A 12,915-nucleotide genomic window follows, 5' to 3' on the forward strand; every position below is an offset into this window, starting at 1 on the left:
CGAAATGAATATGACATTAAGTGGCTCTTTGCGTCCTTACTTTTACGACAGTATTTCTTCTCGCGCAAATATCACCCCCAAAAACAGCCATTAAGCCTAATATCTCAAGCAATGTCGCAATTTCCTCAATGGCTGTCCTAAATCAATACCATTTTATTTTACAGCGTTCGCGTGAGGATACGTCTTTCTTATCAAAGTTTTCCAGAAATACCTGTCACGAATTCGCGCACAAAGACAGACTTCCCGAAGATTTTTCTAAAAGTTGAAATCGGGTGGAAACATGCTATATGTGGAGTTTCTTAAATTTAAAGTTCCCGTGGGGTGATGCATTGGTTTTGTGCGCAGTAATTTTCACTGAAACGAATTTGTTTCCATATTGCTTGTATGGATATAGAGTTCAGGACAAAGGCCAAGCACTGGGACCTATGGGGTCATTCAGCGCTGGAAAGGACATTGAGAGTAGGTAGGTTTGAAATGTGTAACAGGAGGAAAACCTCGCAGTTCCACTAGGAAATAATTGTCAGGAGAGGGTGGATTGCAAGATGGAAGAAAGATAACAAGGATGGAGGTAAAGTAAAAGGAACGAAAGGGGGTTGCAGCTAGGGGCCGAAGGGACACTGCAAAGAACCTTTAGTAATGCCTACAGTGCACCCCGTGAGGCGCTCTGGAGGCACTACCCCGCTGCGGGAGGATTGCTTGTATGGGTGATTATAGTGTGGTAACAGACCCGGAGAGAATGAGCTAATGGAAAGAGGCATCTCAGTCGATAGTACGCAAAAATCAGTCGTTAATTGAGAAGGCTCTACCTTATGCTCCTCATCCAGTAATTTCAGCATCATTTGCGCCCCTCACGAGTCAGCTGAAGAGGGGCATGAAAACCTTCTGCAATACAACATTCTACCGTCTCTGTTTGTTTCCTTTGTTGTCTGAGAAGCATAGATATCATCTATGCATGTAGGAATACATACATGTATATATACATATATACAGTAAACTATTTATAAGTTCATAAGTCTCGGTGGTTATATATATATATATCTATATATATGTATATATATACGTAATGAGGAACTGGTTGAGATTATAAGAATATACATAAAAATGCATTATTGGTTTGATTTATGTTTATATATATACACACACATATATATATGTATATATAAGTCAAATCAATAATGCACAGTTATGTATAATCTTATAATCGCAGCCAATTCCTCATTATGTGTGGATGTCCCACTTATTTACAGTAATATGTACTGTTATTGGAGTTATAAATATGAACTAAAGTATATATAAGACCAAAAGGCATTCAGATTTGCAACAGCTTATCGTGGCGCCAAAAAAAAAAAAATCGTGACCAAAATTTATTGACAAATTGCACGTATTGAGTAGAGATTTCAAAGGAGGACGATTTTTGAAGTGTGCACGCAATATCAAAATTTGACAGCCATGATGGTTGTTGTGATTCAGTTTTTGGCGCTTAACTAAAGCTGTCCATCTTTTGCAGGATTTAGTTGCAATGAAAAAATCAAAAGATATTGATATTTTCAACTTGAAATAGAGTTCCTTTTTGTTTCACAACTCTCTCTCTCTCTCTCTCTCTCTCTCTCTCTCTCTCTCTCTCTCTCTCTCTCTCTCTCTCATCGAATCTGAAATAGATGTAGCAAGTAGAATATTTTCACCTAAGCAACCTTTCGCATTCTAACAAATCTGTTGCAGCGAAAATTCACCATCGGAATTAGTAGTGTGCCACTGGCGATCTATGGTGAAGCTGAAATGGGTTAGACATGTTCTCTGATACTTTCATTCGACTGTTTGTGTTTTCAGCAAACTCTCTGTGGCAGCCAGAGCTCAGGAGGAATCTCTGGCTGTGGCTCTGACCGATTTCCTCTGGAAAGCTGGAGAGAGGAGGTCGGCCGTCGTCTGTCTGTGTGGAGACAATTTTAACGTCAACTCTTCAGAACATTATCAGTCTGACGGATGCACAGAAAGGGTGAGGATTATCGATTAAAGTTTTGGTTAGTTTTGCTGCAACTCATGTCAGTCTTTCAATGAACAAATGGTGCCACTCATGTCAGTCTTTCAATGAACAAATGGTGCCACTCATGTCAGTCTTTCAATGAACAAATGGTGACACTCATATCAGTCTTTCAATGAACAAATGGTGCATCTCATGTCAGTCTCTCAATGAACGAATGGTGCATCTCATGTCAGTCTTTCAATGAACAAATGGTGCATCTCATGTCAGTCTTTCAACGAACAAAAGGTGACTCTCATGTCAGTCTTTCAATGAGCAAAAGGTGCATCTCACGTCAGTCTTTCAATGAGCAAAAGGTGCATCTCATGTCAGTCTTTCAATGAACAAAAGGGGCATCTCATGTCAGTCTTTCAATGAGTAAAAGGTAAATCTCATGTCAGAGTTTCAGTGAGCAAAAGGTGCATCTCATGTTAGTCTTTCAATGAACAAAAGGGCATCTTACGTCAATCTTGCAATGAACAATAGGTGAATCTCATGTCAGTCTTTCAATGAGCAAAAGGTGCATCTCATGTCAGTCTTTCAATAAACAAAAGGTGCATCTCATGTCAGTCTTTCAATGAGTAAAAGGTGAATCTCATGTCAGACTTTCAATGAGCAAAAGGTGCATCTCATGTCAGTCTTTCAATGAACAAAAGGTGCATCTCATGTCAGTCTTTCAATAAGTAAAAGGTAAATTTCATGTCAGACTTTCAATGAGCAAAAGGTGCATCTCATGTCAGTCTTCCAATGAGAAAAAGGTGCATCTCATGTCAGTCTTTCAATGAACAAAAGGTGCATCTCATGTCAGTCTTTCAATGAGTAAAAGGTAAATCTCATGTCAGACTTTCAACGAGCAAAAGGTGCATCTCGTGTCAGTCTTCCAATGAGAAAAAGGCGCATCTCATGTCAGGCCTTCAATGAGCAAAAGATGCATCTCATGTCAGTCTTTCAATGAGCAAACGGTGCATCTCATGTCAGTCTTTCAATGAATAAAAGGTGAATCTTATGTCAGTCTTTCAATGAACAACAGGTGCATCTCATGTCAGTCTTTCAATGAACAAAAGGGCATCTCATGTCAATCTTTCACCGAGCAAAAGGTGCATCTCATCTCAGTCTTTCAGTAAACAAAAGGTGAATCTCATGTCAGGCTTTCAATGACTAAAAGGTGCATCTTATGTCAATCCTTCAGTGAACAAAAGGTGAATCTCATGTCAGTCTTTCAATGAACAAGAAGTGCATCTCATGTTAGTCTTTCAATGAACAAAAGGTGCATCTCATGTCAGTCTTTCAATGAACAAAAGGTGAATCTCATGTTAGTCTTTCAATGAACAAAAGGTGCATCTCATGTCAGTCTTTCAATGAACAAACGGTGTATCTCATGTCAGTCTTTCAGTGAGCAAAAGGTGAATCTCATGTTAGTCTTTCAATGAGCAGAAAGTGAATCTAATGTCAGTCTTTCAATGACCAAAAGGTGAATCTCATGTTAGTCTTTCAATGACCAAAAGGTGAATCTCATGTCAGTCTTTCAATGACCAAAAGGTGAATCTAATGTCAGTCTTTCAATGACCAAAAGGTGAATCTCATGTCAGTCTTTCAATGAACAAAAGATGAATCTCATGTCAGTCTTTCAATGACCAAAAGGTGAATCTCATGTCAATCTTTCAATGAGAAGGTGAATCTCATAGCAGTCTTTCAATGAGCAAAAGGTGAATCTCATGTCAGTCTTTCAATGACCAAAAGGTGAATCTCATGTCAGTCTTTCAATGACCAAAAGGTGAATCTCATGTCAGTCTTTCAATGACCAAAAGGTGAATCTAATGTCAGTCTTTCAATGACCAAAAGGTGAATCTCATGTCAGTCTTTCAATGAACAAAAGATGAATCTCATGTCAGTCTTTCAATGACCAAAAGATGAATCTCATGTCAATCTTTCAATGAGAAGGTGAATCTCATAGCAGTCTTTCAATGAGCAAAAGGTGAATCTCATGTCAGTCTTTCAATGACCAAAAGGTGAATCTCATGTCAGTCTTTCTATGACCAAAAGGTGAATCTCATGTCAGTCTTTCAATGACCAAAAGGTGAATCTCATGTCAGTCTTTCAAAGAGCAAAAGGTGCATCTTATGTCAGTCTTTAAATGAGCAAAAGGTGCATCTCATGTCAGTCTTTCAATGAGCAAAAGGTGCACCTCATGTCAGTTTTTCAGTGAGCAAAAGGTGCATCTCATGTCAGTCTTTCAATGAACAAAAAGGTGCATCTCATGTCAGTCTTCCAATGAGCAAAAGGTGCATCTCATGTCAGTCTTTCAATGAACAAAAAGGTGCATCTCATGTCAGTCTTCCAATGAGCAAAAGGTGCATCTCATGTCAGTCTTTCAATGAACAGAAGGTGTATCTCATACCAGTCTTTCAATGAGCAAAAGGTGCATCTCATGTCAGTATTTCAATGAACAAAAGAAAAAAAATGGTCTCCCTTTCACCTAAGAGAAGAACAGGTTTGATTGTACGAAATTTAGGCTGTAAATCCAACCACTGGAGCACTTTCGACCATTCAGTGTTTAAGATAGTGAAAAAAGGGAGTTGTAGTGTAGGTAAGTAAAATAAAGAGATACAGAAAATAAAGGTGAAGTACAATTATCTCAAGGTGGAACTGGGAGTACAATCTCTCATTTGCGCTAAGAATTAATAGTTAGAGAAATTGGATAGCAAGAGTGAAGAAAGGAGGCGGGAACGGAGGTAAAGTAAAAGGCTAAAAAGTGAGGGCCACTACAGACACCCTTTAGCAATGCATGCAGTGCACCACGCGAGGTGCATTGACGGTTCTATTTCCCCACGGTGAAGAATAATAAGTGATAACTAGCTTTGCTTATATTTGAATGATTAAGCATACCACATCAGGAAACCCTCTGACAAATTATTAATCATTATCATTCTCCAAATCATTATAATTATCATTCATTTACCATTACCGTTTATCACTATCCTCATTTTTCAGATCCAGATCTTCCAATTTCGTAAACAAGAGGATCTCTACTCCTGCATTAAGACGTACCTTTACGAGGTAAGTATTAGGGAATTTACACATGTGCATATATATACATACATATATATATGTATATAATTGTATATATATATAAATGTATATTTATATATATAAATATATTTATATATATACATTTATATATATATTATATATAAATATATATATACTTATCAATATATATATATATATATATATATATATATATATATATATATATATATATATATATATATATATATATATGTGTGTGTGTGTGTGTGTGTGTGTGTGTATGTATAAATGTGTATGTATATATACACATACATTATATTACACACACACACACACATATATATATATATATATATATATATATATATATATATATGTGTGTGTGTGTGTGTGTGTGTGTGTGTCTGGGTGTGTGTTAGTTTATTTATTTAAAGTCGTGGAATTTGACTTGTTCCATAAGGGTGTCGGTTAATATTAATAAAAACAATAATGATAATAACAATAATAATGATAATATAATAATAATAATACCCAGAAAATTCTGCTACCACCGTAATGTTATCACTATTTTGTTTTACTGAGCAGTCGGCGAGAATTAGATTACTGCCAACCACAGAACATAATGTCAGTTTTAGTACACTGCTTACAACTATTCCTCACTGCTTTTGGAAAGCAAATATGAATGAAATCATCATAAAATTTAATGCTATGCGTTTTCTATTTTCAGTTTACAACTATCTTGCACTGAACTATGATAGACACTAAAACATAATTCTGTTACCTGCATATCGCTTTCACCATCACAGAACCATTATATTTCGTATTAAAAATGGCTTTTGACATTTCTCTTTACAGTTCTTTTGTGAGGAGGGAAATGGAATTCTACTGGCGCTTTACAGTCTGGTTTTATCTAGAGGTTTTGATAGGTGAGTTTACAAGTAGCGTCTCTCTCTCTCTCTCTCACTTTTTCACAGGTCCATACATTAACCCAGACTTATATGTTGTGCATTTACATAAATGTATTTTGTGCGCCATGTCTGCATGCATGTGACGTATGCAAGAACACTTACACACACACACACACACACACGCATATATATATATATATATATATATATATATATATATATATATATACATACATATCAACTTAGGCTATTTATGCGTTCATAGGTCACTGTTAATATATATATATATATATATATATATATATATATATATATATATATATATATATATATATATATATATATATATATATATATATATATATATATATATATATATATATATATATATATATATATATATATATATATATATATATATATATATATATATATACAAAAATACAAACCAATAACGCACAGCAATGTATAATTTTATGATCTCAACAAATTCTTCATTGTTTCGAAAACCGCTTATTTATTCGTTGACAAAATATGAAGAACTTTACATTGCTATTTCTCCCTCATCATTAAACTACGAAGAAAATGACATTCCTCTCTATTCATTGATAATATTTCATATACACCTAAAAGTTTGTAAAACCGTTAAAATACGACTACATGATTATCCACTCTTGTCTTATAATCTTTTCCAAAATTCCATTAATAGAAAATAGATAATTTAGACAAATACATGTCCCTGCTTTCCTAAAAGCCATCAGCGTAGACTTAACGAGTATCCTCCATTATTCTCCAGGTTAAAAGAGGATCTGGAGGGAGACAAAGACCTCACCTTGGTCCAGATTTCGGGGAATATTCATCCCTGTGTGGCGAACCTCATGATTGCGGGAAGGGCCACAAAACATTTGCACAACGGAATCATCTTCGAGGGAAGCACGCAACGAGCGGTAAGAGTCGGTTCGGATTTCGTTCCTGTTTTGATCAGTGTCGACGGAATTCAGTTTAGAAGCCATGATTTAAATGAAAACAGACGCTGCGGGTCAACTGGTATGATTTTTTTCAGGCCGATGTTTTCCTGTTTAGTACTAAAATTCTCAATAATTCTCTCGACATTATATGTTTCATAGGCGTTCTAACCTTGAAAATTTCCTTAAAACTTCGAGGGTGTTTAGGTTTACCTAGGCACATTTGTCTTTTAAAACCACTGGTTTCTTTGCCTAGCATTTCAGACTATTTGGAATTATCTAGTAATGCAATTTGAAATTTGGGAACGTCATGGGTTTGTAAGCTGTTACCTTAGAAACTCTGCCAAGTGTTTTGGAATATCTAAAATCTTGTTCATTCTGTAGAAGTGAAAACTAACCAAGACTGCTGGATTACAGTACTGAATACAGGGGAAATTAAATAAAATTAAAACAACCTGCATAATTTAAAATTACTAATTTGAAAGGGTCAGTCCATGATATATTTCTTTATATTCTTCGAAACTTCTTCAATCCTTTTATTCATGCACAAAATTTGTGACATTGTAAACACTTCAGAAAAGCGTCCATAGTTAACGAAACGCGGCGTCGATGACTAGAGTTTCTGTGACGCCAGTTAACATCAGTCAATCATCTAACGAGACAATGACTTGCTATAGCAGGATTAAAGCCGAAAGATGCTGAAAGGTTTCCAGATATAGATGGAAAAGATGACCAAGTCATAATGCGCAAACAAGCATAATTTAATCAAAAACCAAAATTAACTGTAATATTCATGCAATGATAAAGTAACTGAATTTTATATAGTAGGAATCTTATGTAAACAGGATACAGACTACTCAGATCATCAAGGAATCTGAAAACACTTCACAGACGAAAGAACATTATGGGTAGAAGTTTTAAGAAAATGTTGCCAAAACAGATTTGTCTACTGATGTGGAAAGCAAAAAATAAATAAATTAATTAATAAATAAATAAATAAAATAAATAAATGAATAAATGAATAAATAAATAAATAAACAAATAAATAAATAAATAAAAAATAGAACAGAAAATGAAAAATAACGGAGGAGAGATGGCTCGGGTAACGTCAGTCTAAGAGAAATGTAATTAGAATCGCAGATAGCGTAAAACAAGATATTAAAGCTCCGTTCACTAAGGAAGTTTTCAGGTCTCTGTGTTGATAATCTAACAAAGAATCTAGGGTAGGCTTCGTATCCCTTCGAAGGCTCATTAGCGCATCGACAGATCTCTTTCGATAACCAAAACGAAGCATAACGATATTGGGAAGCTTAAATGAAAACGCATAAAAAAGGGAGATTCTACAATTAGCCTCAGAGTCGCTGAAGGTAAATGGGCGAATTATGAATTAAAAATAAGATGAAATGTTAGGTAAAACCTCCTCCTCAGCTGTTTTGTAGATGTATCGAATGAAAATGACAATGATAACAGCATCAATATAAAATAAACGTCCTCTGCAATTGGGAGTACTTGAAACACTGAACACATTTGCTCCTAACGCGCCATCTGAACGAAAATTTAAAGGACCAAATCACATCCAATAAAAAAGAAGAATTTGTTTTTACTTTCCAAGAGCAGCAGGAGTTAGCTTAACAATAAAAAAAAAGCAAAAAAATGCACCGAAGTGTCTTCTTCGAAATCGAGTTTTCTGTACATTGTATAATCAAGGCCACCGAAAATAGATCTATCTTTCGGTGGTCTCGGTATAATGCTGTATGAGCCGCCGCCCATGAAACTTTAACCACGGCCCGGTGGTGGCCTTTCCTATATTGTTTCCAGAAGCACGATTATGGCTAACTTTAACCTTAAATAGAATAAAAATTACTGAGACTAGAGGGTTGCAATTTGGAATGTTTGGTGATTGGAGGGTGGATGATCAACATACCAATTTGCAGCCCTCTAGCCTCAGCAGTTTTTAAGATCTGAGTGCGGACAGAATTAAGTGCTGACAGACAGACAAAGTCGGCACAATAGTTTTCTTTCACATAAAACAAAGGAGCAAAACAAAACAATCTCGGATTCACGCAGCAACCTAAAACAAGAGTGACAGCTTATATGGGATGTATGGAGCCTTACCTTCATGAAGGATTAAAGGAATAAAGAATAATAATAAGACACAGCGAAGAAAAGACTTGGGGCCTTTCGATCGCTTTGAGAGTACGAGAACCATCACATAAGAAGGTCAACGGTAAGGAAAACTTAATTGTCTTTTTCTAGCCCAGGCCTGAAAACGAAAAAAAGGAAGCGGGGAACAATGGCGAGGCTGTACCATAAACAAATCGTTAGACCTGCTTCTTGAAGGAAGAAATGTTACAAAAACTAGAAAACAGAAGCTGGTAGAGAATTGCGAAGCTTGATATAGAGATCACCCTACCAAATTGCGAATCGGAATACGATATAATTTAACGAAACCATACTGGAAAATTCCATAAAGAGTTTACGCTTGCAGAAGACCAGGCTGTTATTAGAACAACTACAACGACTGCAAGATTAGAAGGAATATAACTGTATTAATTGACATGTAGTATTAATAACTTTTTTCAGTGTGAACAGTTTCCTTAGCTGACTCTTCCATACTGCACACACACACACACACACACACACACACACACACACACACACACATATATATATATATATATATATATATATATATATATATATATATATATATATATATATATATATATATATATATATATATATATATATATATATATATATATATATATAGCACACTTTCTCGCTGTGTATCATTTGGACACTAAATCAGCCTCCATTTTTGAACGGCATAATCCCCGATTTTCACAGGCCAAGATGAGGACGGGAGTTCTATCCAGGTGCGAGATCGGGCTGCTCGTCGGGTCAACGGCAGACGGCGAGAGCTCCGAAGTCGGATCGCGGCTGAAGACGCCCTCTCTCCCGCTGTGGGTCACCAGATGCAACGGCCACAGCTACGGAATCCTCTTCAGTCCGAACAGGGAGCTCATCAGGAACTATCACGCAGAGAAGACGTGAGAATCAGTCTAAAGTTTTGTAGACTTAAAAATTAAAATGGAAGGCTGAAAAGTTCCAACTGTCCTTCGACCATGACCAAATAAATGGTTACTTCTTCTTCTTCTTCTTCTTTGAAAGTACTGTGCTGTATTATTTCTTTAACTTATATATACTCATTTGAAGTCAAATATATTATTATTATTATTATTATTATTATTATTATTATTATTATTATTATTATTATTATTCAGAAGATCAACCTGTTCATATGGAACAAGCCCACAGGGGCCAGTGACTTGGAATTCAAGCCTCCAAAGAATATGGTGTTCATCTGAAAACAATAACAGAATATAAAGGGAAATACAGACAGAAGACATCTCCCATTAAAAAAGAAAACAATAAATTAACGCATTAATAAATAATTGGTTGCTATGCTTTCAGTTTAGGGTGAAAAGAAGGGATAGTTTCTTAATGAAAAACATTTAAAAGTAATCGATTATAAGAAAATATTTAAAAAAAATTTTCAGCCTAATTGCCTGTAACCGCCCGTGTATGCTTTTGTATGAGACCACTTGAAGCTGGTTTGATCGTCTGAACCCATTAATACGGTTAATTGCATTTTAAAAAATACTATCTCTAAATTTTGTTACTTTGCAGACATGTTATCTGTTTTCTTTTAGTACCCTAAACCCAACTTGACACCAAATACCAAACTGGCGTCAGAATTAGTCGCATATGTTTGCACTCGTTTGACATTGCCCTAACAAGCATGTGCTACTTCTATTTTGTTACTAATTAATCTGATTGTTACTATGATTAAGTACAAATTGTTAAAACACGCAAGGAAATGTCGTCGTGGAACATCGGATCGATGTTAAATTCAAGTCTTTAGTCATTCACTGCTAGAAAGACTTCGGTAGTTTTAGACCCATCCCCATGTGCAGTCATATCGGTCTCATGACAGGGTAGATGAGGAGGTTAATGAGCGACAACAAAGCTCAAAAGCTAACAAAGTTATACCGTAATGAAGTTTATCGTAATTTCATCTTACAGATTCGACATCTATTATTACTCGTGCAGCGGAGGACAGATCACGCCCACTTTCCTTACTGTGGACACGAGGGAACAGCCAGTGAGGGAGGAGGCTGGCCCTCCGGTGCTTGAAAACGTCATCAGGACAAAGTAAGTTGTTACAAGGTATTAAAAAGAATAAATCAACGTTCATTGTAACCGGGGTACCGAATCTTTCTTCGCTAGCTGGATTTTTATTGTAGCTTTTCCTATAAAGTTAAAGTTCTTGGCTTCGGAAGTGTATTGGCAACGCTTGATATAATACTGTCTAAAGATCTGTTTAAACATCCTTGAATATGATGTGCTTAACGTCATAGGGGTATCATCTGGAATCACATTCTCCAAGGGGTAAAATGCCGAAAGTTAATATCAGACTTTTTATATATAAAATTCAGGTTTCAACTGACCTAACACTTAATTCTATTTTTTTACTATTACAGATGGCACGATGCTTACATAGACTGGCACGGGTCTACGCCTTATTTTTAGACAGATCATCATTACAACAGAAAAAGAAAACCGTATATTTACTCTACAGTGCGAATGTGTATGTGTGAGAGGAGTTGTGTATAAATAATTAGACAAAATCTGGCGTATAAAAATAGGTGAGTGACTTTGCCATACAGAAAAGCTTAGAAAAAATAAAATGTAAAACAAGCAAAGAAAGATTAATACTAGAGACATATTCAAATGCGAGCCAGTGCTATATCATGTGAATGTGTATGTGTGAGAGCTGTATATAAATAATTAGATAAGCTTTGGCATATAAAAATCGGTGAGTGACTTTGTAATTAGAAAAAACGTAGAAAAAATTGAATGATAAACGACCAAAAAGAAGACTGGTACTAGAGACAAATTCAAACACGAGCTAGTACTACATACAATTAGTCGAGGCAGAGGCTTATAACGCGCGCGACAAATATTATGCTATATGTGACAGGGAGAGATCAGGTATTTTGCTAAAATGTTTATGCCATAGTTTTAGTGACATAAGGTCCAAATTCTGCTCTTCCATACATGCAAATACTAATATACTATACACACACATTCGTACGCAGAAACGTATACATACGCATACATACATATATATACATATAATACATGTGTGTGTGTATGTGTGTACCTACACTCACAAACTATGACGTATACATTTACATTGCGTAAGTCCCTGTGTAAATGCTTAGCTATTATTGTACAAATACAGATGCGCAGTATATATATCGACAATGCATTGCCTAATAGTCACTGAAAAATGGTCAGACCATAGGATGGAAGCTTTAATAAAATGCTAAAAAACTATTGGCGTCTTTTATTTACATACGAAACCCTTTAAATAATATAAACTTCACCACCTGAAACCTTTATAGTTAATCTCGTATATTATCTCATAGTTCAGAAACACCGTTTATAGTCCATTTAAATTACTTTCAAGGATGACGTAACAGCATTACTTCGTAGAATATAAAACAAAAGTACAATCCCAGCTCTTCAAATTGATCATTGCTTATGAAGAAGACAAATGAAAAATGCGCCGAAGTTTCTTCGGAGCAATCGAGTTTTCTGTACAGCCGCTACAGCGTATAATCAAGACTACGGAAAATAGATCTATCTTTTGGTAGTCTCGGTATAATGCTGTATGAGCCGCGGCCCATGAAATTAACCACGGTCCGTTGGTGACCTATCCTATATCGTTGCCAGAAGCACTATTATGGCTAACTTTAACCTTAAATAAAATAAAATCTATTGAGGCTAGAAGGCTGCAATTTGGTATGTTTGATGACTGGAGGGTGGATGATCAACATACCAATTTGCAGTCCTCTAGCCTCAGTGGTTTTTATGATCTGAGGGCAGACAGAAAAAGTGCGGACGGACAGACAAACCCGGCACA

General features: G+C 35.8%; 1 protein-coding gene across 1 annotated transcript in view; it reads left to right on the forward strand.

The window, feature by feature from the left end:
* LOC136848514 (inactive ubiquitin carboxyl-terminal hydrolase MINDY-4B-like) overlaps positions 1–12,326 on the forward strand; it is a 29,900-nt gene extending 17,574 nt beyond the window's left edge. The window contains exons 5-11 of the mRNA XM_067120784.1: positions 1,828–1,993; positions 5,009–5,074; positions 5,903–5,973; positions 6,752–6,902; positions 9,771–9,973; positions 11,010–11,138; positions 11,468–12,326. Of these exons, the coding sequence (XP_066976885.1) occupies positions 1,828–1,993; positions 5,009–5,074; positions 5,903–5,973; positions 6,752–6,902; positions 9,771–9,973; positions 11,010–11,138; positions 11,468–11,516 (835 nt within the window). The 3' untranslated portion in view covers positions 11,517–12,326. The remainder of the gene's footprint in view (positions 1–1,827; positions 1,994–5,008; positions 5,075–5,902; positions 5,974–6,751; positions 6,903–9,770; positions 9,974–11,009; positions 11,139–11,467) is intronic.
* The last annotated feature ends 589 nt before the right edge of the window (positions 12,327–12,915 follow it).

This window comes from Macrobrachium rosenbergii, chromosome 19 (genome assembly GCF_040412425.1).
Source record: "Macrobrachium rosenbergii isolate ZJJX-2024 chromosome 19, ASM4041242v1, whole genome shotgun sequence".
NCBI lineage: Eukaryota > Metazoa > Arthropoda > Malacostraca > Decapoda > Palaemonidae > Macrobrachium > Macrobrachium rosenbergii.